At 44.9% G+C, this 27,044-nt stretch overlaps 1 protein-coding gene across 1 annotated transcript in view; it reads left to right on the top strand.

The window, feature by feature from the left end:
- The window catches only part of HDDC3 (HD domain containing 3), a 127,336-nt gene extending 100,740 nt beyond the window's left edge, over positions 1 to 26,596 (top strand). The window contains exons 3-4 of the mRNA XM_078683254.1: positions 25,184 to 25,424; positions 25,958 to 26,596. Of these exons, the coding sequence (XP_078539380.1) occupies positions 25,184 to 25,424; positions 25,958 to 26,088 (372 nt within the window). The 3' untranslated portion in view covers positions 26,089 to 26,596. The remainder of the gene's footprint in view (positions 1 to 25,183; positions 25,425 to 25,957) is intronic.
- The last annotated feature ends 448 nt before the right edge of the window (positions 26,597 to 27,044 follow it).

Raw genomic sequence — 27,044 nt, forward strand, 5'->3', positions numbered from 1 at the left:
TCATTCTCTCCCTGGGTTTACCCATTGGTGCTCCCACCAGCCTCCCAGGTGACTTGGATCCTGTCTGTGGCCTGCGTGTGAGCAAATAGGTATGGCAGCTATGTTGCTCCTCAGAGGCTCCCTAGACTCTCAAGTCTCCACTTGGGCCCTATCTTGACCAATGTCCTCTTTGCTAGCATCAAGGGATCAGTCCGCTCGGGGGCTGGGGGGGGGAAAATCTCCTCTGTCCCCGCCCCATAGAAGGGGGGATGTGTTAATGTTTCCCCACAGCCATTCAGCGATACTATCCCCAAGGCGGGTCACCCAGGCTGCAACAAGGGGGCCCCATTTAAAGAAATGGGTAGACCCTGTGTCCCTCAGAACCTGGGTATGTATGATATATAAAGAATTCACGCCCGCTTTTAACATCAAGCACCAGAGGCTTGTATTTTAAGTAGTATGCCCGCCTTTAACATCACACATACGCATGTGTTGACTGAAATTATGGAACCTAGTCGTCATACTTGTACACAGGCCCATTAGCATGTGGGGTTTTCCAATATCGAGCATGTGCTGACTCGCTTAATCAGGGGATGACTGCATACCCTCCATGACTTTATAACCACAGGCCCATTAGCATGTTGTTTTCAATATCGAGCATGTGCTGACTAGTATAGTAAGGGGTGCGCACACGTTTGTTTTAATCAGTGCTAAAGTGCCACTTTTAATTCTTTATTTCTAGACCACGACCGCCGGGTGTGCGTCTGCATATGCTGATTTCGTCTAGATCCTACTATACTCATTCCTTAGGATCTCTCAATTTATTGAGGTGAGCGCATAAGTGTAGATTGCACTCATACCATTATTATGATTTTGGACACACCTGAACTCATGTATTCTGATTGCTTGACAGGCTGTCAACAATTATCCTTGTCCTGATGAAGATCCGCCCTTGACGCATATTAAGCTGCGCTAATCCATAGGGTCGAAACGTCGACGTTGCAGTCCTGCTAGTCTACGCAGTTACACAGGCCACAACACAAAGTAATCCCTGTGCCGTGTATTCATGCTTTGAGAACATCAGACAACATCATATTACTACTGTCGCTCTTACATGTTGTCTATTTGTATAATATATGTATAGCACCATTTTCACGTATTATCACAAAGTCACTTGTTGCACTCTACGCACTGTATCATTTCGTATTACTTTATTGACAGCCATGTTCAGTAATTTATATACAATACAAAATGTCTCTTTTGACAAAAAAATAAGTGTCTTGGTGGTGTGTTCTGACAGTACAGTTTGGTTCTCCAGTAGAGACGTTGAACGCTTCTTGACATAGTTCCTCCACTAAAATTGAATGTTGTGGGTATAGTGATTTCACTTGTACAAATCAATTGACACCTTTGCAACAAGGGGGCAAGCAAGCCAATTCCGAATCGTGGACAAATTCTTCCGCTCTTTTCTATCCCAACCTCTTTCTCATCAGTTCAGGTATTGCCCCAAATTGAGATGTGTCCGAAAGGGCTCGACCGGGATATAGGAGGGAGCCCGATGTTACCAGTAGGGAACAATAATGTCAACAGGGGGGGCCCGCGCAGTCTCGCCTCAACGGCCTCAATGAGGGCCTCCTCTTGTCTTAGGGTAGACAGATGCCCCTGTTCCCGGTGAGGCACTCACCTTTCAGGCCTGTGGCCCACCGATATTCAGCATAGCTGCTGCATGATCAACACAGGCCCTCCAACCATTGCCATCCAAGCCCTGCCTGAGGTCTGGGCTGCCGCAGCACAATCAGAGGAGCCCCTTCCTCTTGAAGAGCTCCGAGCTCAACCACCGTCACGTACCACACTCCCAGGTTGCGCGCCGCAGCTCTGGCTCCTCAGGCTGGTAGGTGACGATGAGCGCTGCAGACCTCTACCATCTGCTTGGTCCAGCAAGGGGGTCTCAATGTGAGTCCTCGGTCCCTGCATCCGTACATCAGCGCAGTTATCTTTTGGGCCCGGGCCCGCCGCGATCTGGCATAGGCACTGCATGGTCACCCTAGCCCACCAACAGCCGCACTTCCAGGCCCTGGTCGCTACCGCACAGTCGAAGGAGCCCCTTCTCCCGGAGAGCTCCGAGCATCACAGCTATCCAGCGCCACTCTCCCAGGCCGACCGCCCGAAGCGATGGGGTCTCAAGGAAAAAATATTCAGGTCATGATATCCTTACATTGGAGCCGTCATCTTGGCTCCGAGCTCGCTGCACAGTCGTCTCTCTCACTCTCCATATATCATGTGCCACCGGGATCACGATTCCGCTCAGCAGGCACACAAGGTTCCCCCTCAATTTAGGACCATCCACTTCGAGTCATTCCTCACAGATCAAGCTGCATTATATCAGGATTACCTCAGGTCGACTTGGTGTATCATCTGCATGCATCCTCCATAGCCGGCGTGCAAGCCACTTCCCCCTGGAAGGGGTGATTGATGCTCAAAAGACTACTGGGTATTGGAATTAGGCTCCCAGCCCTAAATAACCTTTCGAAATTGAAGGTGAGATGCCATACAAATAGCTACATTAGCAACATAAAACATTCACAAAACTGGTTGAATTATTCATTAGGAAACATACATATTTAGGGACTTATATCTCACGTATGGTCATGCATATTCTAGATGAATCATTACTAGAAGAAAGACATTGGACACCAAAATTCCTAAGGCACTTTCTCCAATATACTTTCTATAGCGCTAGCCGGACCCAGAGGTATCGGAGCGCTTTACAACATTTGTTCATAACAGTTTAGTACACCAAGAGGGTCCAGGTAAATAGTGAGTCCCAGGAGGTTCCTTAATCCGTAAGCGTCTGGTAGTAGTCGATGCCGAGTTGAGAGTTTGGTGTTCAGAATAGGAGGGGGAAGTGATGCCAGGAGTGACTTTAACATAGTTGCAGGGTCTTCTGTCTTGTGGTCGGAAATTAAAGCAGATCCGATGTCACTTTGTGAGGACTCAATTGAGGAAGAGCCCTTTGAGCTGGCTCTTGAAAGCTTTGTAGGAAGGGTTCGTCCTAATATGTATGGGGATGGCATTCCAGATTTTGGGAGCATTTCCGGTGAAGGACCTAGATAGGGTCTTTTGTTTGCAGGTTTTCGGAGGGATGAGTAGCAGAGAGTTGGTGCTTCTGAGGTTTCTTGTCTGTCCCGCTTTTTTGAGTTTGGCTGCTAGATAGGTGGGTTTGCCAGTGTGTAGAGCTTTGTGTGTGAGGCAGGCAGTTCTGAAATTGGCCCGCAATTCTACTGGGAGCCACTTAAGTTCTGTTAGCGCGGGAGTGATGTGTTCGTATTTATTCACTTCTGACACCATTCTGGCTGCTGCATTTAGTGTTGTTCTGAGCGGAGCCAGGTGAAGTTTAGCCGTGCCTGTGAGGGTGGCGATCACGTATTCTAATCTGGATAGGGCAAGGGACTGCGTGGCTTGCTTAAGGTCTGTTGGTGGGATGAAGGGTTTGATTTTGCTCAGTAGCTTTAGGTTGAAGAAGGCACCTCTTGCGGTGTTCTTGATGTGTTTGATCATATCCAAGTTGGGGTCTAGAGTGATACCCAATGACTTCACTGAGTCTGCTGGGATGAGAGTACAGTCGAGAGCATCAATAGCGGGGTCTTTCCCTTGCTGGCTATGAGAAGGATTTCCGCTTTGTCTTAATTTAGTTTCAGATGGTTAAGAGACAACCACTCTTGAACCTCTCTTAGGGTGATGTTTAGTCTTTGCAGGTCTGCTAGGGAGGAGGTTTCTAGGTAGATCTGGGTGTCGTCGGCATAGAGGTGGAAGGGAATGTTAGCTTTTTTGAGGATGATGGTGAGTGGCTCCATGTAGATGTTGCACAATGCGGGTGATAGAACTGAGCCTTGGGGAACACCTCTGATTATAGGGTGTAGCTCGGACGTGGAGTTTCCTATTTTTATTCTTGGTGAGCGGTTTTGTAGGAAGGACGTGAACCATTGTGAAACCACCCCTTTTGCTCCTACCCTGTCTTGGAGAGTGTGAATGAGTAGTTTGTGGTCGACCGTGTCAAAGGCCGATGAAAGGTCAAGGAGTATGAGTAGACAGCAGCGGTTCTTGTCCAGTGATTTGTGCACATCATCTATGACATTTAAGATGGCAGTCTCTGTGCTACATCCTTTTCTGAAGCCTGATTGGTGTGGGTCGAGGAGGTTGTTGATGTCCGTGTGGTGGGTGAGTTGACTGAGAACACATTTTTCTAGTTATTTTGCTAGGAATGGAAGATTGGAGACAGGCCTGTATATGTTGAGATCGTTAGGGTCAGCACCAGCCTATTTTATTAATAGTGTTACCTGGCCTATTTTGAGGCAGTCAGGTATGATTCCTGTTTCCAGGGAACTGTTTATAATCTCAGTCCAGATGGGGACTGAGGAGTGTTTGAGTTGTTTTGCCAGTTGAGCGGGGAGGGGGTCTTAAAGGTGCGATGAGGGTTTGGATCCGGTGGTTAGTTCAATAATTTGCGTTTCAGTGGTGGGTGTAAAGGTTAACCAGTTATTGGTTGGTTGGCTAGGTGGGTTTGCATCTTCTTTGCTGAGTAGCGGGCCTGTCTTTGATGGAGGCGAGTGGTCCATCGGTGTGAGCTCAATCTTTAGAATTTTTTTGCTGAAGAAATTGGCAAATTTGTTGCATAGGTCTTTGAAGGCCGGAATTGCAGCAGGTGTTGGTTTGGATGTTTGTTGTCTGATAATGTTGAAGAGTTCTTTGGGGCGGTTTTTCGCATTATTCAGTGAGTCGCAAAAGAAGGAGGATTTTTCGTGCGCGATGTGCTTATTATACATCCTACGTATCTTTTTGAGTAGTTCGAGGTGGGTTGTCGAGGGGTTGTTGTGCCAGAGTCTTTCAGCTGCTCTTAGTTGTCTTCTTTCCAGGTTTAGTTCAGTGTTGAACCACGATCTCGATGGTAGGGTCTTGCTCTTTTTTTGTTTCATAGGTGCTATTTTGTCCAACATGTCAGTCAGGGCCTCATTATATTGCGAGGTGAGTTCTACTGTGGACATTACACCTTCATTGGGGGGAAGAGTGTGCTCAGTCTTCCTTCTAGTTCTTCCAAGGGGATCTGTCTCAGGTTTCTTGTCCAGTGGAAGTGATCATTCACGCTAGGAATTCGATGTGTTTTTTGATTGATGTGGAAGAGGATGAGACGATGGTCTGACCAGTCGACAGGGAGGGTGCGAACGATGGTGATTGCATCTTCCTGGGCTATGATGGCAGCTAGGATTGAGCCTTTGTCGTGGGTTTGTTCAGTGCAGTGTTGGATCAAGTTGTTGTGAAGGAGATCGTTTAATGTTTGTATTTGAGGGCTGTTGGTCTCATTCCAGTGAAGGTTTAAGTCTCCTAGTATTAGGTTGATCTCGTTTGAGAGTGAGCAGTGTGAGATCAGGTCAGCCAGCTGTTCACCAAATATGGTATTGTTTCCTGGTGGTCGATAGATGAGGTGACAGTGAAGCATTTTGTTATCAGACATTTTGATGGTGGCTGAAAGGTATTCCGGTTTCTGTTGTAGAGATGTTCTTTTTATGTATGATTGCAGTCCCTCCACCTCTTTGGTTGTTCCTGTCCTTGTTGAGGATAGAGAATCCCGGGAGTACGAGCATATCGAAGATAGGTGTGGAGGATTCATTCAACCATGTTTCAGTGATGAACATGATGTCTATGTCATGTGTTAGGATGGTTTCTGTCAGTTCTGTTGCGTGCTTGTTCGCAGATCTGCAGTTTATGAGCATGCAGTTGGCCACCTTCTTGTTGTTTGGTTCTTCAATTGGGGGGGCCCTAGGAATATTTGTGAGGTGTGCTGGAGGTCAGGCTATTTTTGTGGTTGTGATTTCTCTCCCAAATCCGGTGATTACTGGGATCACAGAACTTGGGGTGGTGGTTGGCACTGCTTTATAGGATTTGGCAAGATTCCTCGCCTCTTGCATGGACATTGCAGCGATCGTTCTCTTGGGTCTATGTGGATGGTTACTGAGGGGGGTTATCTTCCATCTCAGTCTTGTATTTTTGAGGTGATATCTATGTTTGTTGATGGAGCCAGGGAGTGAGAGGGGTGGGCCCTGAGTAGAGGGGATGTTTCGTTTGGATAAGATTGTGTTAATATTTTGCGTAGCTATTCCTAGTTGGAATTTTAGTCGAGCCAATCTTTGGGTTATGCTCAAGGAGGGAGGGGTGGGGGGGTTTGGACTCTGTGTGTCCCGTGTCCGACCATTGTTGATTGGAGGGTGTTTTGTTGTGATTGGTGATGATAGCGAATCTGTGAGGTTGTTCTTCCCTATGTTTGTGGTCTTATTATGGTTTATGATGGTAATCAAAGGTATCGGGGGGTTTGCTGGGTTTAGAGTAGGCTAGGAGTTCGGGGTAGTTAACAGCGGGTTGGTTTCTTTGGTTACTGGATGGGGGGGAGGGGAGAGGGGGGTACTGGAAGGGGGTTGAGGCGTATTGTCTAGTGTGGGTCTAGAGATGGGTGTGCCCAAGCGGGATGAATATTGCGGGCTCAGGAAGGCGTTGAGGGAGATAGTGGAACTGAGGGGCGGTATATTGGCGGGTGTGTTGAGTGGGTGGATGGGTTGGAAGGTTTTCTCCGTGTGTGTGGCAAGAGGCTTGGGTTTCTTTTGTGTTGGGCTGGGATGGATGGGTGAGGGCAAGGCGTAGCGTGGGGAAGAATGAGTCGAAGGCCTCCAGGTTGTCTTTGTTAGCTTGGATCAGGATTGTGTCATTGCTGTATATGGTCACAAAGGAGTTTTCGCAGCGAGTGCGGTGGTTGGGTATTAGTAACGTTAGTTTACAGCTTACAGGGGTGGTTGTAGTTTTATATATGTGGAGGTGGGATCTGAGGATGGAGTTCCAGCCCCTAGGATTCTGGGTGTGGAAAATGAGATCCATTTCCTGTAATCCTTTTGTGGCCCAGTGGTATAAGTCCGCAATTAGGCATTCTTGGTGTTGTCTTAAACAGCCTTTGTTTAAAATTTCTTTTCGCTTTGGGTCAGAGGTTTTCCGGCATTATTTATTTGCATGCTCGCCCCTAGTGGGCGTGTGCTAAGAGCAGTCTTACTTAATGCATGATGGACACTGAAGTTCCCAATGCAAGCGTGATGGAGAAGGAGTTTCTGTCATGGGGTTTTAAGCCATGTGCGGAGTTGGTTTGGGGGAGAGTCAGGCTGACCTGTGGTCCCTTTATTCTGTTCTGTGGGTGCATTGTAGACCACTGGGGGGCTAGAAGATAGGGAACGGAGGAGCCATCTGTGTTGGAGGATTGATTTTGTGCGATCAATCCAATCTTACTGCCTGATTTGTCATTCTCGGATTGAGGAGCTAAGTCAATTAGTGCTTTTCATTGCCATGTGCTGGTTTTGTACTGCAGTCAATTTTAAGTTAAGGCCAATGCCTATTTGGCATGGTTTATTATCTTCTGTTTTGTTGTAAGGCGGGAGCTCCGGAGTGATTTGTCCCGACTGGGCTCCATTTTTGGTCAGGCTTTTGGACTGTTCAGCTTGTGCTGAAGTGTGGAGGTTACCCTTCGGTTTTTTTTGTGATTGAGCTCTCTTAGATTAACCTGCCAAGTGACTGCAATGTAATAGGTCTCGCATTAACAAGAGATTTAGCTATTGGTAAGGCAATTGCTTAAACTCTTGCAAATACGTGACCTATTGCATTGCTAATATTCGTTTTTTACTGGCGCCCATGCAGTGCTTTCACATTCAGGAATGCCGCGGCCCCTTTCTTTAGACAAGCCGCGTCTAAAGAAAGGGGCGTGTCTGACATTAAAGGAAAACCGCGGCATGGGGGCTTTGACAAAAAAAAGCATCTGTTTGTTAAGTTGACAAACAGATGTTTTTTTGGGGTAAAAGCGTCCTGGTCGCACTTTCACTTTAATGTCCGCTGCGTACCTTTCTTTAGACGCTGTTTGTGTATAGAAAGGGGCGCGGCCTTTATGAATGTTAAAGCGCCACATGAGCGCTAGTAAACTAAATAAATAAGTAAGCGCAGCCGCTAAATGCAAACTGGGCTGCTAAAATAAATAAATGGGCGCAGCCGCTATAGTTAAAGCGGGCCGCCATGAGTAAAAATTGAAAATAAAAGTGGGCAGCGTGCTTCGAGGTAGTGGCTAGAATAGGGAAAGAGCATTAAATAAAATAGTACTCACCGACTTATGAAGCAGACCATGTGACAACACCAGTAAAGGTCCAGTCATTATGGGAGGTAACAAATGCAGACAAGGCGGTACCAAGGAGGGACTAACAAGCCTAATAATGACTCGTAAGCTAGTGTTTATGAAGGACAATGACACAAACCAATAAAAAATATGGGCGGAGAGTGGGTGGGGCTTCGAAGCCATACTCCACTCCATTCACTGCCCAGGCTTGACCTAAAAAGACTTTAACCTTGAAGTATCCGTGGGAGGCCAGTGTAGCCACCATGGAAGAGGGAACACCGAGGGAGGGATGTCCGAGTGAATTCGGGGTTCCATTTATCTGCCTAAAGGCTATATATAGCTATATATACATATATTTTTCTCTCTCTTAACAAAGTGCCCAAAGCAACGAGAGGGCACTCGACTGTGCTCTGCCATCCAGCATCATAATGCAGCCTCCCTGTTTTCTCCAACTTGTTTATCCTGCTGACGCGTTTCGAGGCCATGAGCCTCTTCTTCTTGGGCTGTTGCAGAAATCACACTGAGGCTCGCATTTTAACCATTTCCGGCATTATTTATTTGCATGCTCGCCCCTAGTGGGCGTGTGCTAAGAGCAGTCTTCCTTAATGCATGATGGACACTGAAGTTCCCAATGCGAGCGTTGATATGCACTTTCAGTAGGTTCAGTGTGCATTTCCTTTTAAAAGCACTTTTTAATCCTATAGTACATGTCGGAACAGTACTGCAGGCTCAATTTGCATATAGAGCACAGTGCTTCCTCAGTCTCGAGCAGTTCGAAAACAAAGCCTCTATCAGCAGGAATTAACACTTTTTTCCCAGCTGACGATGGTGCCTTCCCCACGGCAGGGCTGCAGTGCGCAAGTATTTTTCTCAACAAAGTGCCCAAAGCAACGAGAGGGCACTCAACTGTGCTCTGCCATCCAGCATCATAATGCAGCCTGCCTGTTTGCTCTAACTTGTTTATCCGGCTGACGCGTTTCGAGGCCATGAGCCTCTTCTTCTTGGGCTGTTGCAGAAATCACACTGAGGCTCGCATTTTAACCATTTCCGGCATTATTTATTTGCATGCTCGCCCCTAGTAGGCGTGTGCTAAGAGCAGTCTTCCTTAATGCATGATGGACACTGAAGTTCCCAATGCGAGCGTTGATATGCACTTTCAGTAAGTTCAGTGTGCATTTCCTTTTAAAAGCACTTTTTAATCCTATAGTAGGTGTTGGAACAGTACTGCAGGTTCAATTTGCATATAGCAAAAAACACAGTTGATGGACAGAATGTAGAACAATGTCATACATTCACCCCAGTACAAGGATCTGGGCCTAAATCCATCGTTTTTTTGCACTCCACACCACCCTGGGTTAGACACTGGCTATATGCAAATCAGCTCTGACCCTGTGCCTCATGGGAATAGTCCAGTCCGAACTACCAAGCCATGTCTTTCCCAGACCGGAATCAAGCATCCAAGGACCGGTTTCTGGCTATCAGCCTTCATCTGCCTGGATAGCATGACTCCACTGGTGTGGAGAGCCTGGGACTCACGTCTGAGCATCCCCAGCCCACTCGGGGTGAATTTGCAAAAAACACAGTTGATGGACAATTTGCATATAGAGCACAGTGCTTCCACAGTCTCTAGCAGTTCGAAAACCAAGCCTCTATCAGCTGGAATTAACACTTCTTTGCCAGCGGACGATGGGGCCTTCCCCACGGCAGGGCTGACGTGCGCAAGTATTTTTCTCAACAAAGTGCCCAAAGCAACAAGAGGGCACTCTTATTTGCATGCTCGCCCCTACTTGCGCACGGCAGCCCTGCTGTGGGGAGGGCACCATTGTCAGCTGGGAAAGAAGTGTTAATTCCAGCTGATAGAGGCTTTGTTTCCGCACTGCTCAAGACTGTGGAAGCACTGTGCTCTATGGTTTCTTTCAGTGAATTTCAAAGGTTTTTTAAATGCTGGTTTCTAACTAAGAGGTAGGACATGTGAAGAAAGAAGTAAAAACGCGTAGAAAGAAGCAAAAGAAATGCAGAAAGAAGCAACAGAAGTCCTCAAAGACGAAGAAAAGTCCAGGAAGAAGGAAAACGTGCAGAAAGAACAAACGGAGGAGCAGAAAGTGGCCTTGTTGCTAAATCATCCTGTACCCTCAAATTTTTCAGATAGGTACTGGTGGTAAATGACTCTGACTAACCAGTCCTAGAGCCAGTGCTTTGCTTAAAGACACTTAGAATACAGTGAAAACACCTACATGCACTAGGGAACACTATGTGTTGGGGTACCCCAGTGATTACCATGGCCTCCTCTGTAAGCCCCTAGTACATAATAAGCAGGGGGATTAAAACTACCTCTTAAAACGTGCCACAGGGCGCGTTTGCACACTGGTGAAGGGAGGGGGGGCCTGAGGTGACATGTGTGCAAACACATCCTGAGGCCGTTTTAATTTGGGGGATAATGTGAATCCTGAGTGTCCCTTGGGTCCAACTAGCCGACCAGGTATCTCCAGTTAGCGCCACAGATCTGCGTTGCAGAAAGGTGTAAAAAGGGGCATGGCCTGGACAACCTATCTGCAACGCAGCGCAGTAGCGCTTACTGTAGGCCCCTGGTGGACTACTTGGCCCCCAGGGGCCCTCCGGATTGAAGGGGAATTAGATCCCCAACTTAGAATGCGCCACAAGGCGTGTTTGCACACGTCACCTCAGGCTCCATCCCCTCCCTTCACCACTGTGGAAACGCACCCTGTGGCCGTTTTAAGTTGAGAGATTAAGTCCCCTTCAATCCATGAGTACTTGGGTACTGACTGAATGATTAGAGTACCGCAAGGAGAGTGCCTGGGTGAATTTATAAGTGTTTGGGTTTTGGTGCAGTGAATGGATTAGTACATGGTGCTGAATGGGTCACTGGAGGAGTGCAAGGGGAGTGACAGGGTGTTTGCTGGAGTGTATGGATACTGACTGGAGTATTGAAGGTGTGAAAGACAAGTGTGTAGGTGGTTAGAGGACTGCATGCATAGTGGATAGGCGTTTGAAGCAGTCCATATGCTAAGGCCTGCCTCCGTGCATGAGTACTTGGGTAGTGACTGAATGATTAGAGTACTGCAAGGAGAGTGCCTGGGTGAATTTATAAGTGTTTGGGTTTTGGTCTAGTTTTTACAATTTTTTCAGATGGGTACTGGTGGTAACTGACTCTGAGTAACCAGTCCTAGAGCCAGTGCTATGCTAAAAGACACTTAGAATACTGTATACACTAGGGACCACTATGCGTTGGAGTACCCCTGAGATTAGAATGACCTCCTCTGTGAACCACTAGTACATAATAGGGCAGGGGGATTAAAACTACCTCTTGCACACTGGTGAAGGGAGGGGGGGGCTGAGCTGACGTGTGCAAACACGCCCTGTGGCCGTTTTAATTTTGGGGGATAAAGTCCCCTTGAATCCTGAGAGTCCCTAGGGTCCAAGTAGCCCACTAGGTACCGCCAGTAAGCGCCACAGCGCTGCATTGCAGAGAGGTTTTAAAAAGGGCACGGCCTGGACCACCTCTGTGCAACGCAGCACAGTGGCGCTTACTGGAAGCACCTGGTGGACTAGTTGGCCCTCAGGGTCCCTCAGGATTGAAGGGGAATTATTTCCCCATCTTAAAACCCACCACAAGGCGCACGTCACCTCAGGCCCCATCCCCTCCCTTCACCACTGTGTAAACGCGCCCTGTGTCCATTTTAATTTGGGAGATTAAGTCCCCTTGAATCCTGAGTGTCCCTAGGGTCCAAGTAGCCCACTAGGTACCTCCAGTAAGCGCCACAGAGCTGCGTTGCAGAGAGGTGTAAAAAGGGGCACGGCCTGGGCCACCTCTCTGAAACACAGCGCAGTGGCGCTTACTGGAAGCACCTGATGGGCTAGTTAACCCCCAGGAGCCCTCAAGATTGAAGGGGAATTAATTCCCCAACTTAAAACACGCCACAAAACACGCCACAGGGCATGTTTGCACACGTCCCCTCAGGCCCCGTCCCCTCCCTTCACCACTGTGTAAACGCGCCCTGTAGCCGTTTTAAGTTGGGAGATTTAGTCCCCTTGAATCCTAAGGGTCCCCAGGGTCAAACTAGCCCACTAGGTACCTCCAGTAAGCGCCACAGAGCTGCGTTGCAGAGAGGAGTAAAACGGGGCGTGGTCTTTGAACATCGATCTGCAACGCAGCTCCCTGGTGCATACTGGAGATACCTTCGTGGGCTAGTTGGCCCTCAGGGACCCTCAGTATTGAAGAGGAAATAATTCCCCAACTTACAACTCGCCAGGGGGCGCGTTTGCACAATGGTGAAGGAATGTGGCGGGGCCTGAGGTGACATGTGTGCAAACACGCCCTGTGGCGCATTTTAAGTTGGGGAATTAATTCCATTTCAATAATGAGGGTCCCTGGGGCCAACTAGCCCACCAGGTACCTCCAGTATGCGCCAGGGAGCTGCGTTGCAGAGAGGTTTCAGAGGCCACGCCACTTTTTACAACACTCTGCAACGCAGCTGCCCGCCAAAGTTATTGGGAATAGAATGATGCGGATTTCCTATGGGAAATAGGTCCTAACTATAACTACCTACTGGCGACCGCCAGTAGGTAATATATATATATATATATATATATATATATATATATATATATATATATGTATATATATATATATATATATAATCTCCACACCAAATGACGCGGCACTCAAAGAGAGTATAATTTGGACAGTTTTATTCAGGAAAGCTCAACCAACGCGTTTCAGCTTCCACGGCTTTGCTCACGGTTAGTGAGTACTTTCTTGTTGCACTATTTTATACACCCACATGGTCTCAATGTGGCATTGTGGGTAATGTAGTGCACATGTTAAAAAGTAATTTTACAAATATACATGAAAGGAAAAAATAATTTTGTAACACAAGAAAACATTAATTAGGCTCTGTTGTTGATATAGTATCAGACAATTAATTATGTAGTATACAATTTTGATTGTATCATCGTTTAGTCCGTTATATCAAATTTCAAGGCATGCAAGATTAGAAATAATTTTCAGCAAATTGTAGAGGAAAAAGTGAAAAAGAAGGGAGAGGAAAAAGAGGGAAGAGGAAAAAGGAGAAAGGAAGAAGATGAGATGAGGTGGGGTGGTATAAGAAGACGAAAAATAAACAATTCCCATTACTGTTTCTCTTAATCTAAGAGTCTGAGCCTATTCCTTAGAAAGGCATTATATCCTATGAGTATGGTGATTACATTACTCAAAATCTAGTCACGATTAGTATCGTTAAAGTGATAATGCTCAGAACGGAAAAAAGGGGGAGGGGAAAAGAGGGAAAAGAAAGAAAAAAAAGAAAGAAACAGATAGTTTCAGTTGCATTAATTCAGTTAATTACCAGATCACGTAATTTGTAATTACTATACAGGTATTAGGACAGGAGCCTGATGTTATAATGGGTCTTCATTTTCATTAGATTGCAGGGTTACATGTCCCCTATTCGAGATGTACAGAAAGTTCTTCATCAAAGTTCATCCCTTTCGGCATCTTGGTCTTAAGTCTGATAATATACAGAGACTCTAGTTGGCGCAGTTCTCTTTTACGCTTTCCATCTCGTTCGTTTGGCAAGATGGTGTCGATCCCATAGTAATTCATGGCCCGCCAATCTCCATTTTGACACAGGATCATGTGCTTAGCAGTAGCATATGCAGTATCTCTGTTTTTTACAGCCCGGATGTGTTCCAGAATGCGTTTCTTCAGCGGACGAATGGTACTGCCGATGTATTTTTGGCCGCATCTACACTCTATGACGTAAACCACATATTGTGTAGTGCATGTTATCCTTTGATTCAGTGTCATTATGTTAACATTTGGTTCAATAATCTATTTCATATTTTTACCAATTTTGCATGCCTTGCAAGAATTGCATTTGGTAAAGCCATTCCGTTGTTCCTCAAGCCAAATCACTGGTTCTTTCTTCTTAAAGTGGCTGCTTACAAGTATATCTTTCAATGATCTTGTTTTTCTATACGTTACTGTCGGCTTGGGGCCAATCAGTTCTCCTATATCAGGGTCTTTTGCGATTAGGTGCCAATGTTTTCGAATTTTGCTCATGATTGTGCCACTTTCTTTACTGTAGGTTGTTATGAATCTGGGTATTGTTTTATCACCTGGTTTATCCAATTTAATTTTTGGAATCAGGGTCTCAGCCCTTGTTACACAGTCTATTTTCTTTATGTTTTTCATCAGAATGTGATCTTGATATCCTCTTTGTTTGAATCTATGTATAGTTTCTTGCATCTTATTTTCAGCGTCCTCTGGTTGTGAACAGTTTTGCTTCATCCGCATTAGTTCTCCATAAGTAATACTGTTTAAAAAGGGTTTTGGGTGAAAGCTAGTTCCATGCAGGACACTGTTCGTGGATGTTTTCTTTCTGTAGAGTGTTGAGTGTATTTCGTCATTTTTATGTGTGTCTAGGAAAGGGAGTTCGGTTCGGCTCATTTCACACGTGAAGGAGAGTCCAAGTTGATTGTTGTTGAGTTTAGTGTAGTATTCTTGAAATTGTATCTCACTTCCGTTCCATATTAGAAACAAGTCGTCGATGAAACGGACCCATAGGACAATTCTCTCCAGATCCTCTTGATTTTCCACATCCCAGGCCACAGTTTTCTCCCACCACCCCATGGTTTAGTTCACAGAAAAAGAGATGTGCATAGCTGTTCCACATAGCTGCATAAACAACTCTTTGTTAAAATAAAAGATGTTATTGGTCAGGCACATCTCAATCATGATCAGTAGCATCTGTGTGTGTTTCATTTCAGATACTTTTCTTTGTTTCAGAAAATATTGGCAGTCTCTCAGGATTATTTCATGTCGTATTGAGTGTGAGAAGTTGGCCTGGTATATGATGTTCACTGTTCTAGTGAGCACCTTGCACCAGTCCAAACAACCCTTATGGTGATGGTTGTAAAGTCAACCTTGTAGACCAGCTATCCTAGTGGTAGCATGGACAAAGCAGTCTTAGGCTAAACTCAAGAGGGCATGTGAAGCCAGCTGTTTTACCATATGCAATCCCTTTAATACAAAGTGAAAGGACACCACACAGGTTGTATATCAAAATATATATGTATCTATTTCTAACACAATCCTCTGAACTCTTTATGAGGTCAGAGGCACCAGCACAATACAAGATACTTAATTAAAATACAATAAGTTGCACAAAATACAGTAATGCCCTAGGGGCACTTCGAACCATTTACTAAAATAGTGGTATAAGAACCACGTCACGAACAAAGGAAAGGCCTAAGGCCTGGAGAATCGCTGGGGCTACACTGTACTACCAATGGTAGAGAGCAGGAGGCCCACGGGATGCGCGTGCAGTCTCTTTACACGCACGCAAGTTACCATTAAGTTAGAATTGTAACGAAAGAAATGGAAACTAGTTCTTTTAGGACACTTCCGGATGGACTAGGGAAAAGCTACTGGAAACTAGGACACTAGGATAGTCAATACCCACAGGAGTACCGAAATACTCACGTTACCTCACCCACAGGAAGCGGGTGCATAGGTGTCAAAGTGTGTCTGGTTTCGTCGCTGATTCCTATGGAGCCTTGGAGAAAGGTGCTGCAGGCGACCAGGAGAGAAGTGTCCGGGTGGATCCAAGGGCGGATCGAGGATGAAGAGTACCTGAAAGCAGAGGGGACAGAGTCTGGGTCACTAGCCAGTGACCAGGATGGAACCAGGAAGGAACCAGGCGATGTCGCGAAGCAATCAGGTGATGTCGTGAAGCTTGTCTCTGCAGCCACGTGGACCAGGAGGTGTCGACGACGACCAGGAGCTGGATACGGACTGTCCCACGAAGGCTCTCGCTGTCGGCGGTGTCGGCTTCCGGATTGGAGTCAACAAGCCTTGGCAAAGGCAACCCACGCAGAAAAGGAAGATGGCTTCTTAATCAGACCAGCAAGGTCTGATGGGCTGCTCCTTTTCAGGGGAGCAAGGGCCAGTCTGGAGGAACCAGAGCAGCATTGGAAATTCAAAGATTCGTCGTCATAGAGGCCACTAGCCACCGGGCAAGTGACCGGACAGACGCGTCAAGCAGGAAAATGCAGAAGGGCCCCACGCAGAACTCGTGGAGTGTGGAGGGCTGATCTTCGGTGCAGTTGGTGCTCGGGGCTGGGGCTTCTCAATCCCCAATGCACAACTTCGAGGGTGCCTCAGAAGTTGCACGGAAAGCAATTCGCTGGCTTAACAAGAAGGCCGGTCCCACGTCTTGCGTCGCCTCCACTGGTCTCCTTTTTGCTGTGGCTGTGGATCGGGCTGAAGGAAGTCTGGAAGTCCGGGTCTTGCCGGGCTCTGTGCTCGGGCTCCGGCAGGAGCGTCGACAAAGCAAACAGTTGATCGCTTGATGGTGCCTGCTTGTGCAGGGTGGTCACTCCTTGACCACAAGGGAGATTCTTCAGTCTTCTACGGCGAGTAGGATGTCGAAGGTCCAGAGTTTTGTATCAGAGTTTCAGTCAGGATAAATCTAAAGTCTTGGGACTCAGCTCCTACCTATATACCAAATTTAGGGGCTGGATTACCTGCTAGGTCCCTCCTATGGGTGGGACCCAGAAAGGGGGTGGTTACACCCCTTTCCCTTTGTCCAGTTTCGCGCCAGAGCTGGGGCTGGACTATGCATGGGACACCTTTGTGCCCCAGGCAGTGTCTCATTTTATTCAGCCCTCCCTGCCCCAATACACTATGGCCTTTCAGGGGTGGTGCTAGCAGAAGTAGTGGAAGTAACATGTCTTCTCCTTCTAGAAGACATGTTAGCTAGTGGAAGTAACATGTCTTCTCCTTCTAGAAGGGTGGAATGCTACTCCCGTCGCCAGAACTGGCAAGGGGGTAGTATTCCAAAGCGTATGACACCTTACACGACCTGTTTTGATAAAGCCAAGCCAGAGTTCGCATTTAACCGCGAGGTTCATAATGCACTTAAGAGTATATGGTATGGCAATATCCTAGAACAGCTATAAGTACATGGTTCCGAAAGCTGCAGACAGGCTCAGATCATGCTAGAGCAACATCTCACATAAAACCAACCAAGCACTCTGCCTTCAGGATTGTTAAGGCCTGCCATATGAGTGACTTATAGGTGTACATGTGTCTAGATATAAGGTTAGACATAGGTATACTATATCTAAGCAAGGGGTGATTACACGACCTTGCCCCAGCTGAGTGATCAGCCAGTTGTGTCGGTTTGGATGGCCAGCCAGGGGTGGCAAAAGATATGCTGCAGCCCCTGGTAGGCCTTGGGTGCACCTATGCCCTGGGTACCTATAGTACACTGTACAGGGACTCACACGAGTGACCCAAATCCAAATTGGTGATGTACATAAAGCACATGGTGTGAAATTTAGAGAGAGAACAGCAGGGCTGTGGGTCTGATTAGCAGGCCCACAGCCACATTAAGTCGAAAACCAGTGAAGCAAAAAGCAAAAAATGGGGTGACCATAGGAAAGCAGACCCTACTCTCCTACATAGAGGTATAAAGCGAGATTGCGTCTATGGTCACCATTAGATATTGTTTATTCCACATGATGCCGTCCAGGATCCGCAAGAAGTCTCCAGTGTCTCTAATATAGGAGCTCATGCTCTTAGCTATTGAGGCAAGAAATTGGTCAACGTATTCCGATACGTTCTCATATAATGAGTTACACGAAGAGACAATGGGTCTACCCGGAGGGTGGAATAGCGTTTTGTGTATTTTAGGTAGAAAATAAATTGTTGGGATAACCGGGAAGTCATTGATAAGAAATTTCATTTCTTCATCGTTTATCAGATTATCATTGTGCCATCTAGTTAGTTTACTTTGTGGGTCCAATACAAACTTATTTATTGGATTAATGGTCAGTCTGCCATAGTTGGTAGTATCATTTAATTGTCTGTAAGCTTCAGTGAGGTAGTCCTGGGTATCCATTATTGCAGTGTTGCCACCTTTATCCTCAGGTTTAATTATCAACCTACTGTTTTATTTTAAGTTCTTGATAGCTTCCCTTTCGTTTTTTACTCAGGTTTTCCCATGTCTGCTATTTGGTAGTTACTACACTATAGAGCTGCCCCATATTTACTAATTATTGCAAATGCATCTTGAATAAAGTAAATTATGTACAGGGCGTTACCTTAACATTGGAACCACCCATGATATACTAGCAACAAGTGAGGGACACCAAGTTAAAACCAGTTATCCGAAACTATGTATGTATTTATTGGTATTTTAATAGTACAAACCTAGCTCAAGTAGCGGAGCTCTGTACATTACTTGTCAGTAATGTCAGACAATCTACAAAATAGTGTACATTAAATGGGCTTCATGCAAATATAATTCATACATTATTTTTCAAATTTTTAGGCACAGTGAGATTTTGTGATTTCCCACGAATCCCATAATGTTGTATCAAGTGGCAGGGGCAAATTCGAAGCCCCAAATTCTAATGTCAGCATCTCCAGCAGCTAAGCACATCTCCTCTGATTTTAATCTCATAGTGGTAAAATTGCATATAGTAAAATGCTGGGCTAGACCATTGCCACCAATAATTACAGAATAGAACTGGAAGCTGAATTAGAGTTTGAAGAAGAAAGGATAGTATATCTAGACAGGGGCTACTGCAGCAAGATATGGCACAGCCATAGGTTTGCCTATGCAAGAGCTTTTGGCTTTGCGAATGTGTTTAGCCATGTTGTACATCAGCATGGCTGCTGTTCAGCATTGTAAAAGGTAAGTGGCATAGAAGAGAGTGGTTTGAAGTGCCGTAGAGTGAAATGGCGGAGATTGGAGCAGAGTGTGATAGAGTGAAGTGGCATACAGTATTGTATATTGGAGTGGTATAGAGTGGAGTCGCGTAAAGTGGTGTACTGTGGAGTGCGTAGAGTAGAGGGAATGGTGTAGATTGCATTGGCATAGAGTGTTGCAGAGTATGACGGAGTAGAGTGCAGCAGCATAGAATTTGAGGCATACAATGCGGCATCATAGAATGCAGTAGCATAGATTAGAGTGTTGCATAGTAGAATGTTGTGGTGCAGAGCAGAGTGCCGTAGAGTACAGCGGCATGGAGTGCTGCAATGCAGATTTGAGCAGGTGCTGCTATCTGCCATCAATAAGCTTGAGAAAAATAAAAGCTACACCCACCAAAATATGAGCCAAAAACAACGGGCTTCAATAAAATCTTTAAAAGATTACCCTTCTATTGTAATAAAACAGGCTGATAAGGGTGGGGCAGTAGTGATCTGGCCCCACCAGATGTATCTAGCAGAAGGTGAAAAACAAGTTAGAAACACTACTTGGTACCGTGCACTTCCTAAGGACCCAGTCAAGCAAATTCAAGGACAGATTGCCCATGTTTTAGAACTTGGAAAAGAGGGTGGATATTTAGGCACCAAGGAATATGATTATCTTTTTAAGAAATTCCCAAGGACTCCTGTCCTATATCTTCTACCGAAGATACATAAGAATTTGCAAGAGCCGCCAGGCCGCCCGATTGTCTCGGGATGTGACTCGTGCCTGGAACCAATCGCTCAATATGTGGATTTTTTCCTAAAGCCTTTTCTCAGTCAAGTAAGGTCCTACCTTCGAGATACAACAGACTTCCTGCTCAAAGTGGAAGGAACTGAATTTGATGCCCAGTCACAAATAATGGCCACCATGGACGTTACTTCCCTCTATACACAAATCCCACAAGAGGAAGCACTAGAGGTCATGTAAATATACCTGGATAAGAGAGAAAGACCCCATAGGGTCCCTACCTCTTTCATTCTAGAATTAGCTGGTATAGCACTCAAGAAGAACTACTTCACCTTTAATGGTGAGTATTTTATGCAAGTGAAGGGGACTGCCATGGGCTGTCCTTATGCCCCAGAGATGGCAGTCCTCTTCATGGCACAATATGAGGAGAAATTTGTGGAGATGAACAATCCCTTCAAACATTGCATCTTACAGTGGTACCGCTATATTGATGACGTCTGGCTCCTGTGGCAGGGGAGACAGACTGAATTACTGGCATTTCACGGTTGGCTCAACACGAGACACAGAGACATCCAATTTTCCATTGAATACAGTACTAGTCGCATGACATTCCTAGACGTTGAGCTGATTTGCGATCAAGGACATCTAAAAACATCTCTATACAAAAAGCCAACAGATAGGAACAAGATTCTACACCATAGGAGTGCACATCCGAGAAATTTAAAAGCTAACCTGCCCTATGGGCAACTGCTCAGGATCAGGAGGAATTGCTCCGACGTGCACGACTATGAGAAACATGCCCCTAACTTTTGCTCGGATATGCAACAAAGAGGCTACCCCAAAAAGCTTTTAAAACATTCATTCAAAAGAGCCAGGTACACGCCCCGCGAGTGCCTTCTTCAACTCAAAAAACGCACACCACTTGAGAAACTCGTCTGTGTCACGACGTTTTGTCCAGACACACACAAACTAAGACAGGCAGTGTTAAAGACTGGAACCTTTTGGAGGGCCTCGACAACCCTTTTCCCAAACCAATTTTCGCTTATAAAAAGAATCAGAGCATTGGGCAACAATTGATTAGGGCTGATATTGCAGTACCTAAGCCAAAAAGTGACTTGCTGTCACAATGGCATTTGAAACCTATCGAGGGCCACCACAAGTGTGGTAACTGTGTCGCATGCCCAAATACCATAGAAGGCAAGGAATTTAGCCATTTAGGAGTGAAATGGACACACACTGATTTTTCTAATTGCAGGATCAAAAATGTGGTCTATGCAATACTGTGCCCCTGCAGCCAGATATATGTTGGCAAAACCTGCCAGCAGATTAACCACAGAATCAGCCAGCACCGATCCCGGATTAAAAAGAGAGTAACATCAGCTCCCATGGTTGAGCATTTCTTGGAAAAGGGACACGACGAGCATGACTTCAAGTGGTCTGTCTTATTTACAGTGCATTCCACTAACCGATGCCTTGACGTTGAACGCATTCTGCTTCAAAAGGAGGCTTATTTAATCCTCAAATTTAATAGCACACAAACCGGGCTTAATAACCTCTCAGAGGTAGCCCGCCTGTAAGTAAATGTATTGGTTTCTGGAGTGACTTTGCGGTTAGGGTGACATGCCTGGTGTGGCCAGTGGGCCCTGTTCCTCGAATTCTATAAATCAGTAATATTCCCTGAGGGGCGCCTTCGCTCGTGGGTGATGGCACTATTTTTAGTGGGTCCTCGCACCTCCTCATTCTAAAATCCACATCTAACAAAGAGATGTAGAGAGCGTGTTACTAGAGCAATCTTCCCACATAAACATGCCTCTACAAACTATGACACACACAAAAAGCCCGTTTGCAGAAACTCGGGCACTCGTTTCCATTTCCCCCGCTCATCTGCAAAACTACACAGTCCATAATGCACCTGGGCCTTATTTGAATAAATTAACCTCAGACATCTGACGGCCATCTCGATTGAAGATCGCAGTGCATCCAGTATCAGAGGACGCGATATTAGAGAAGATAACGCCCGAGGCAAAAGGGGCCCGTTCTATCTAGCCATTAATCTTTCCGTAGTGTAATATAGCGTTCTTTTATCCGACAGGAATCCGAGCGCTGAAAACACTTCCAATTCATGAAGAACGAGGCCAGCGAAAAGGTAGGCTTTAGCATTCCCCTTCAAGTGCTCTACACAATAAATGAGCACTAGATACAGTTTCCTAATACGCTTCAAACATGTCTCCCACAGACACAGTATAGATGACAATACCTTTCCAGTCATCACGTCGGTAGGCGGCACGAGAAATAAAAGCAAAGAAGGTAGGCGAAAGCGGCCCCCTCTTTTCCCCTTTTTTCAGATAGATTTACAAATGATGTTTCAGCTAATCCAACCCCACATTTTTTAGATCTGATTGCCTTGCCACACATAACGATTGATTCCCACGGCGCCCCTGAGATTCATAACAAGACCTACAAGACCCACAAGCCTTCTCCTTTGCCATAAGAGCTTGGTATATAAAACAAAATTTACCCACTTTTTAAAAAAAAAACAGTAGTCCGTTGCAACTGTAGTATGGTAGCTAGCAGTAAACAAATCGTTTTTTTCTTTGAATCTTTCAGACACAAAGAATAAAAGCTCTGATGAGAATCCAGGGATGCTAGTCCTGGATTTGACACGCGTCGGCACAGTTGGTGGAATAGAGTGTCATGTATAAAGAAGACTAGGACTAGTCAGTCCAGATATTATTGATTTTGAGCCATTTATTTGACTATATTCCCCAGCTATTGGATCTTTCTCATTCATTGATTTGATATTAATTTGTTGTTTTTTTGCTTTTTTGTTATGTAACCATTTTCTTGTAACATGTCTGATGTTGGTATATTAATTTGACAATTTTTGTTTCTGTGTGTGAAAACTATGTACAGCTATGTAAATATTTGACTGTACAGTATGTCCCACTTCTGCCATTTGTTGTGTAACAAAACTTTAAAAAGTACAAAAATAACTGGCACTGAAAAAGTTGCCGGGTTAGGATATAATAAATATTTTTCTGTCCCAGAAAGAAATTTTCCTTGTTTAAGTAAGTGTGGTTTTGGCAATTGTGTGTTGCAGATTAGAGGACGGTAGCATAGAGTGCAGTGGCATAGGTGCAGTCTAGAGTGGCATAGTGGTGCAGAGTGGAATATAGTGATGTGGAGTGCAGTGGCATAAATGGCATGCTTCAGAGTGCAGTGGAGTGGAGTGATGCAGAGTCAAGTGGTGTAGAGTGCAGAGTAGATTGGAGGTGGAGTTCATTGGCATAGAGTGCAGTGTTGCAGAGTAGAGTGTCATAGAGTGCAGTGGTATAGTGTGGAGTACAGTGCTTTTGTGTAGAGTGCAGTGGTTTAGGGTAGATTGGTGTAGAGTACAGTGGTGTAGCATACAGTGGAGGAGAGTAGAGTTCAGTGGCATAGAGTAGAGTGCAGTTGCGCATAGTAGAGTGCAGTGCCCTACAGTGAAGTGGGGTGGTGTAGAGTTGTGTGGACTGGTGCAAAGTACATTGCCATAGAGTGTTGCAGAGTATAGTGGCGTACAATGCAGCTTCGTAGACTTAGATTGATGCATAGTAGAGTGCATACAGTGCAGTGGTATAGAGTACAGTGGCGTAGAGTGCAGTGTTGTAGAGTGGTGCTGAGTAGAGTGGCATAGTGCGAGTGGTGCAGAGTAGAGTATAGTGGTGTAGAGTGGAGTGGCGTAGTATGGAGTGCTGCAGAGTGCAGCGGCTTAGAGTGCAGTAGTGCAGAGTAGAGTTCAGTGGCAGAGAGTGCATTGTTGCAGACCAGAGTGCCGTAGAGTCCAGTTATGTAGAGTGGCATGGAATGGAGTTGCATAGAGAGCAGTGGTGTAGACTACAGTGGTGAAGAGTAGAGTGAAGAGGCATAGGGTGCATTGGTGTAGAGTGCATTGGTTTAGAGTAGAGTGGCATAGAGTGCAGTGGCATAGAGTAGATTGTTTCAGAGTAGAGTGAAGTGGCGTAAAGTGGATAGGTACAGGGTAGAGTACAGTTGGCATAGAGGGGCATAGTGTAATGGCGTAAAGTGATGTAGAGTGCAGAGTAGAGAGGCGTACAGTGGATTGGCAGAGTGCAGTGGCGTAGTGGTACAGAGTAAAGTGCGTTGGAGTAGAGTGTATTGGCATAGAGGGCAGTGGTGTAGATTGCAGTGTTGCAGAGTGGCATAGACTGGAGTGGTCTGTACAAGATTGGTTAAGAGTGCATTGGCATAGAGTAGAGTGTCGCAGAGTAGAGTAAAGAGGTGTAGAGTGGAGTAGAATGCAGCGGTGTGGTATATAGTAGAGTTGTGCAGAGTAGAATGCACTGGCATGTAGTGGTGTAAAGTAGAGTGGAGTAGGCATGGTGTGGTAGCACACTTCTATTATAGACAACCCATTTTCAATTGAAATGACCATTATATTTGCACAGACATACAGTTTTACTACTAAAACTATAAAGCGCACAATTGATAATGTGTGGAAATGGCATCACCAGGTGTATTGATTTGTTCTGATCATATTAAAGTATTTGTTTCCAAAACACTTCGGAATTAACAATAAATCTGCTTCATTTGTGTTTTGTTAATTCTGATATATTCTTAAACACTTTAACAGTTCATTTAAATATTGTGTGCTAGAAAAAACTCGGTCCTAACCCCGGTATCCAGCAAGATTGTCACATAAATGCTCTCACTTTAAAGTCAGAGAAAGAAAGTAAACATCAAGCGCCCTCAGAAGACAGCGCCTGACATTTGACCTTTGAATTCACAGCAAATGTGACAGAATAAGAACAAGATTTACAGGCCTGTTAACAGAAAGGATCACTCGTGGGAGAATACAAGGAGAGGTAGTGTGAAAAGGTTGTGCTGCTAGGAATCGACGAACTGAACCTGTACAGCCTAACACAAATAAAGCCAGCAAATAGAAAGGCAAAAAAGTGAATTACAAAGCACGAAGCCAGTGGTAAGCAAAGGTCGGAATACATTCCCAGGGAAGGTGTCTGAATGTCCCCAAGATGTCTTTAGCAAACTAGACAGCCTCGCTGTCTGTTAGGCTTCGACCTAAAAAGGGGGAGTATCACAGATTAAACTAAATCAATGCAGGAAATGGGTCAAAGACAAATAGTGGGGTCCACAGTTAGGACAAAGCAGAGAGTAAACCGTGTGGATACCGATAGAGTTCTAATCAGTATACGTATTATGTTAGTAATTGAAAAGAACGAAATTTGTTTAAAATAAAGAGACGGTTTTCAGGCAGTTGGGTTGGTTGTGTGTCGAAGGCGCCATATACATTGATAGTCACTGCTGCTTGATGAGTTTTTGATGAACTCTATGTTGATCTATATGAATTATTGAATCACAATAAAATATAGTTAAAAAAGAACTTTTGCAAACTGTTATAGGTAAATGTACTTACCTAGGTATTGTTTACTGCTGAACGTGTGTTTGTCTTCGCTGTGATTCTATGACATATCAAAGTGTTCCTTTCTCCAGTCAATCCGTGTACTTGTTTTATCTTGACACTCAGGCAGCTCTCCTCCATGACACCGTGGAAGACACAGACACGGAGCTTTCGGAAATTGAAGAAGTCTTTGGAACGGAAGTTAGAGCAATGGTTGAAGAGGTGACGGACAACAAAGCATTATCTAAGGAAGAAAGAAAACAGTTACAGATTGAGCACGCAGCCCACAACAGCTATGGCGCCAAGCTTGTAAAACTGGCAGACAAGCTCTACAACCTACGCGATCTCAACTGCAGCATGCCAGAAGGTGCCTAATGAGGGCAGTGGGGCGAAGCTTGGCAGTGAGAGAGCGGGCAGGCATGGGAATATTCGGGGACGCTTTGAGGGAGGTAAGAGTGGGTGGTCATAGTCATATTAACGAACTGGGAAATTCAGACACTAAAGCTACCCTCGTGGTCTGCTGGAATTAATGAATTTAAGGTTAATGTTCTAGACGGGCAGCCCTCAGCAACGTACTCATTAAAATATAATGCCCGTGTGGCTGAATTTGTGTGGGCTGTTGAATTCTTATAGATCACGACACGTTGTGATTGTTAAAGCATATGCTTTATTGTATGTTTGTTATATTAAAACGTGCTGTATGTGTTCAGGTTTAGCCTCATAGGAGTGTGCCCTACGAATGCAAATATAGTGCATCAGCATCTCGAAATGTCTGTCGTGACTAGATAACATTGCGTTGGGTGGGCTGGATCTGCGAACATTCATTTGTTTTTTTTATTGTAGTGATGCGTTTCTGTGCAGATCGTGATGTTATCACTGATAATGTTTCTTCTTCCGTAGGATGGACAGAGCAGCGCGTGCAGGAATATTTCATTTGGGCTTCAAGAGTAGTGAATGAAATGAGAGGCACGAACTCCACGTTGGAAGCAAGTCTTGATAAGTTGTTCTGTGAACGTGGAATAGAAATTTAAGTTTCAAAAAAATTGATTTGACCGTTTTCCTGTTTTGAAAGAACATTAAAGGGGACCTAGTCGACCTGTAGAATTAATTAAATGAATACACCCCAGTGTCTGTGTGCCTTGGGTCTCTCAGATAAGTCAAATAATCCTCTACAGCTGCACAAAGTTCCCTTATGGCAAGGAGTAATAATTTCATTGAGAGTTAAGTAGAACAATGAATAGGAGCTGTTAGCTCAACAAAGGACTTAGTACATCTTTGTAAGTTGTGAAAAAACTTAAAATATGCGAGGTATAGAAGTGAAATGCCACCTATATTTATAAACAAGTATTAGTCGCAAATAGCTTTGACATGTATTCCCATCTGTGCTACAGTGCAAAACTTACCTCATATGTTGCTGCATTTCATGTGTATTTTAGAGCACTCTTGTACATTGCTTTGTAATTAGCTTATAACGAATTGTTGCATGGATTGTCGGAATCAATTTGAGTGTAATTTATAAAATAAAAAGAAGAAAAAGAATATTCCGTGCATTTTTATTTTAAAACTTGAGTACCCAAGTTACCATCTACCAAAAGCATGTATAATTCACAATGTATTTTCATTCATATAACATTCAATATAAGGTTATTCTGTAATTTGAGTAAAACGAATTGTTATGTAAGAAAAGAAAATGCAAGGATAAGTAAATGTGATATTCAGACACATATTAGGTTGATGGACTTACTCTTGAATTCCCAATATCACAACTGCTAAATTATAACATTTGACAGAAAAAATGTGCAATTAATTTACTGGTGAGATTTGTACACACACAGCGTAATACTGCATCAGTATGAATGGAGAGCCGGATACAACATGGAATTTAGAATAATTAATATCTGAACATGTGAAGACTCAAAGTATTAGGAAGAACTCTGTTTTTACTCTGTTCAGGTTTCGGTGGAGAACTTTTGTCCAGAACTGCATC

The sequence above is a fragment of the Lissotriton helveticus genome, chromosome 3_1 (assembly GCF_964261635.1).
Source record: "Lissotriton helveticus chromosome 3_1, aLisHel1.1, whole genome shotgun sequence".
Taxonomy (NCBI): domain Eukaryota; kingdom Metazoa; phylum Chordata; class Amphibia; order Caudata; family Salamandridae; genus Lissotriton; species Lissotriton helveticus.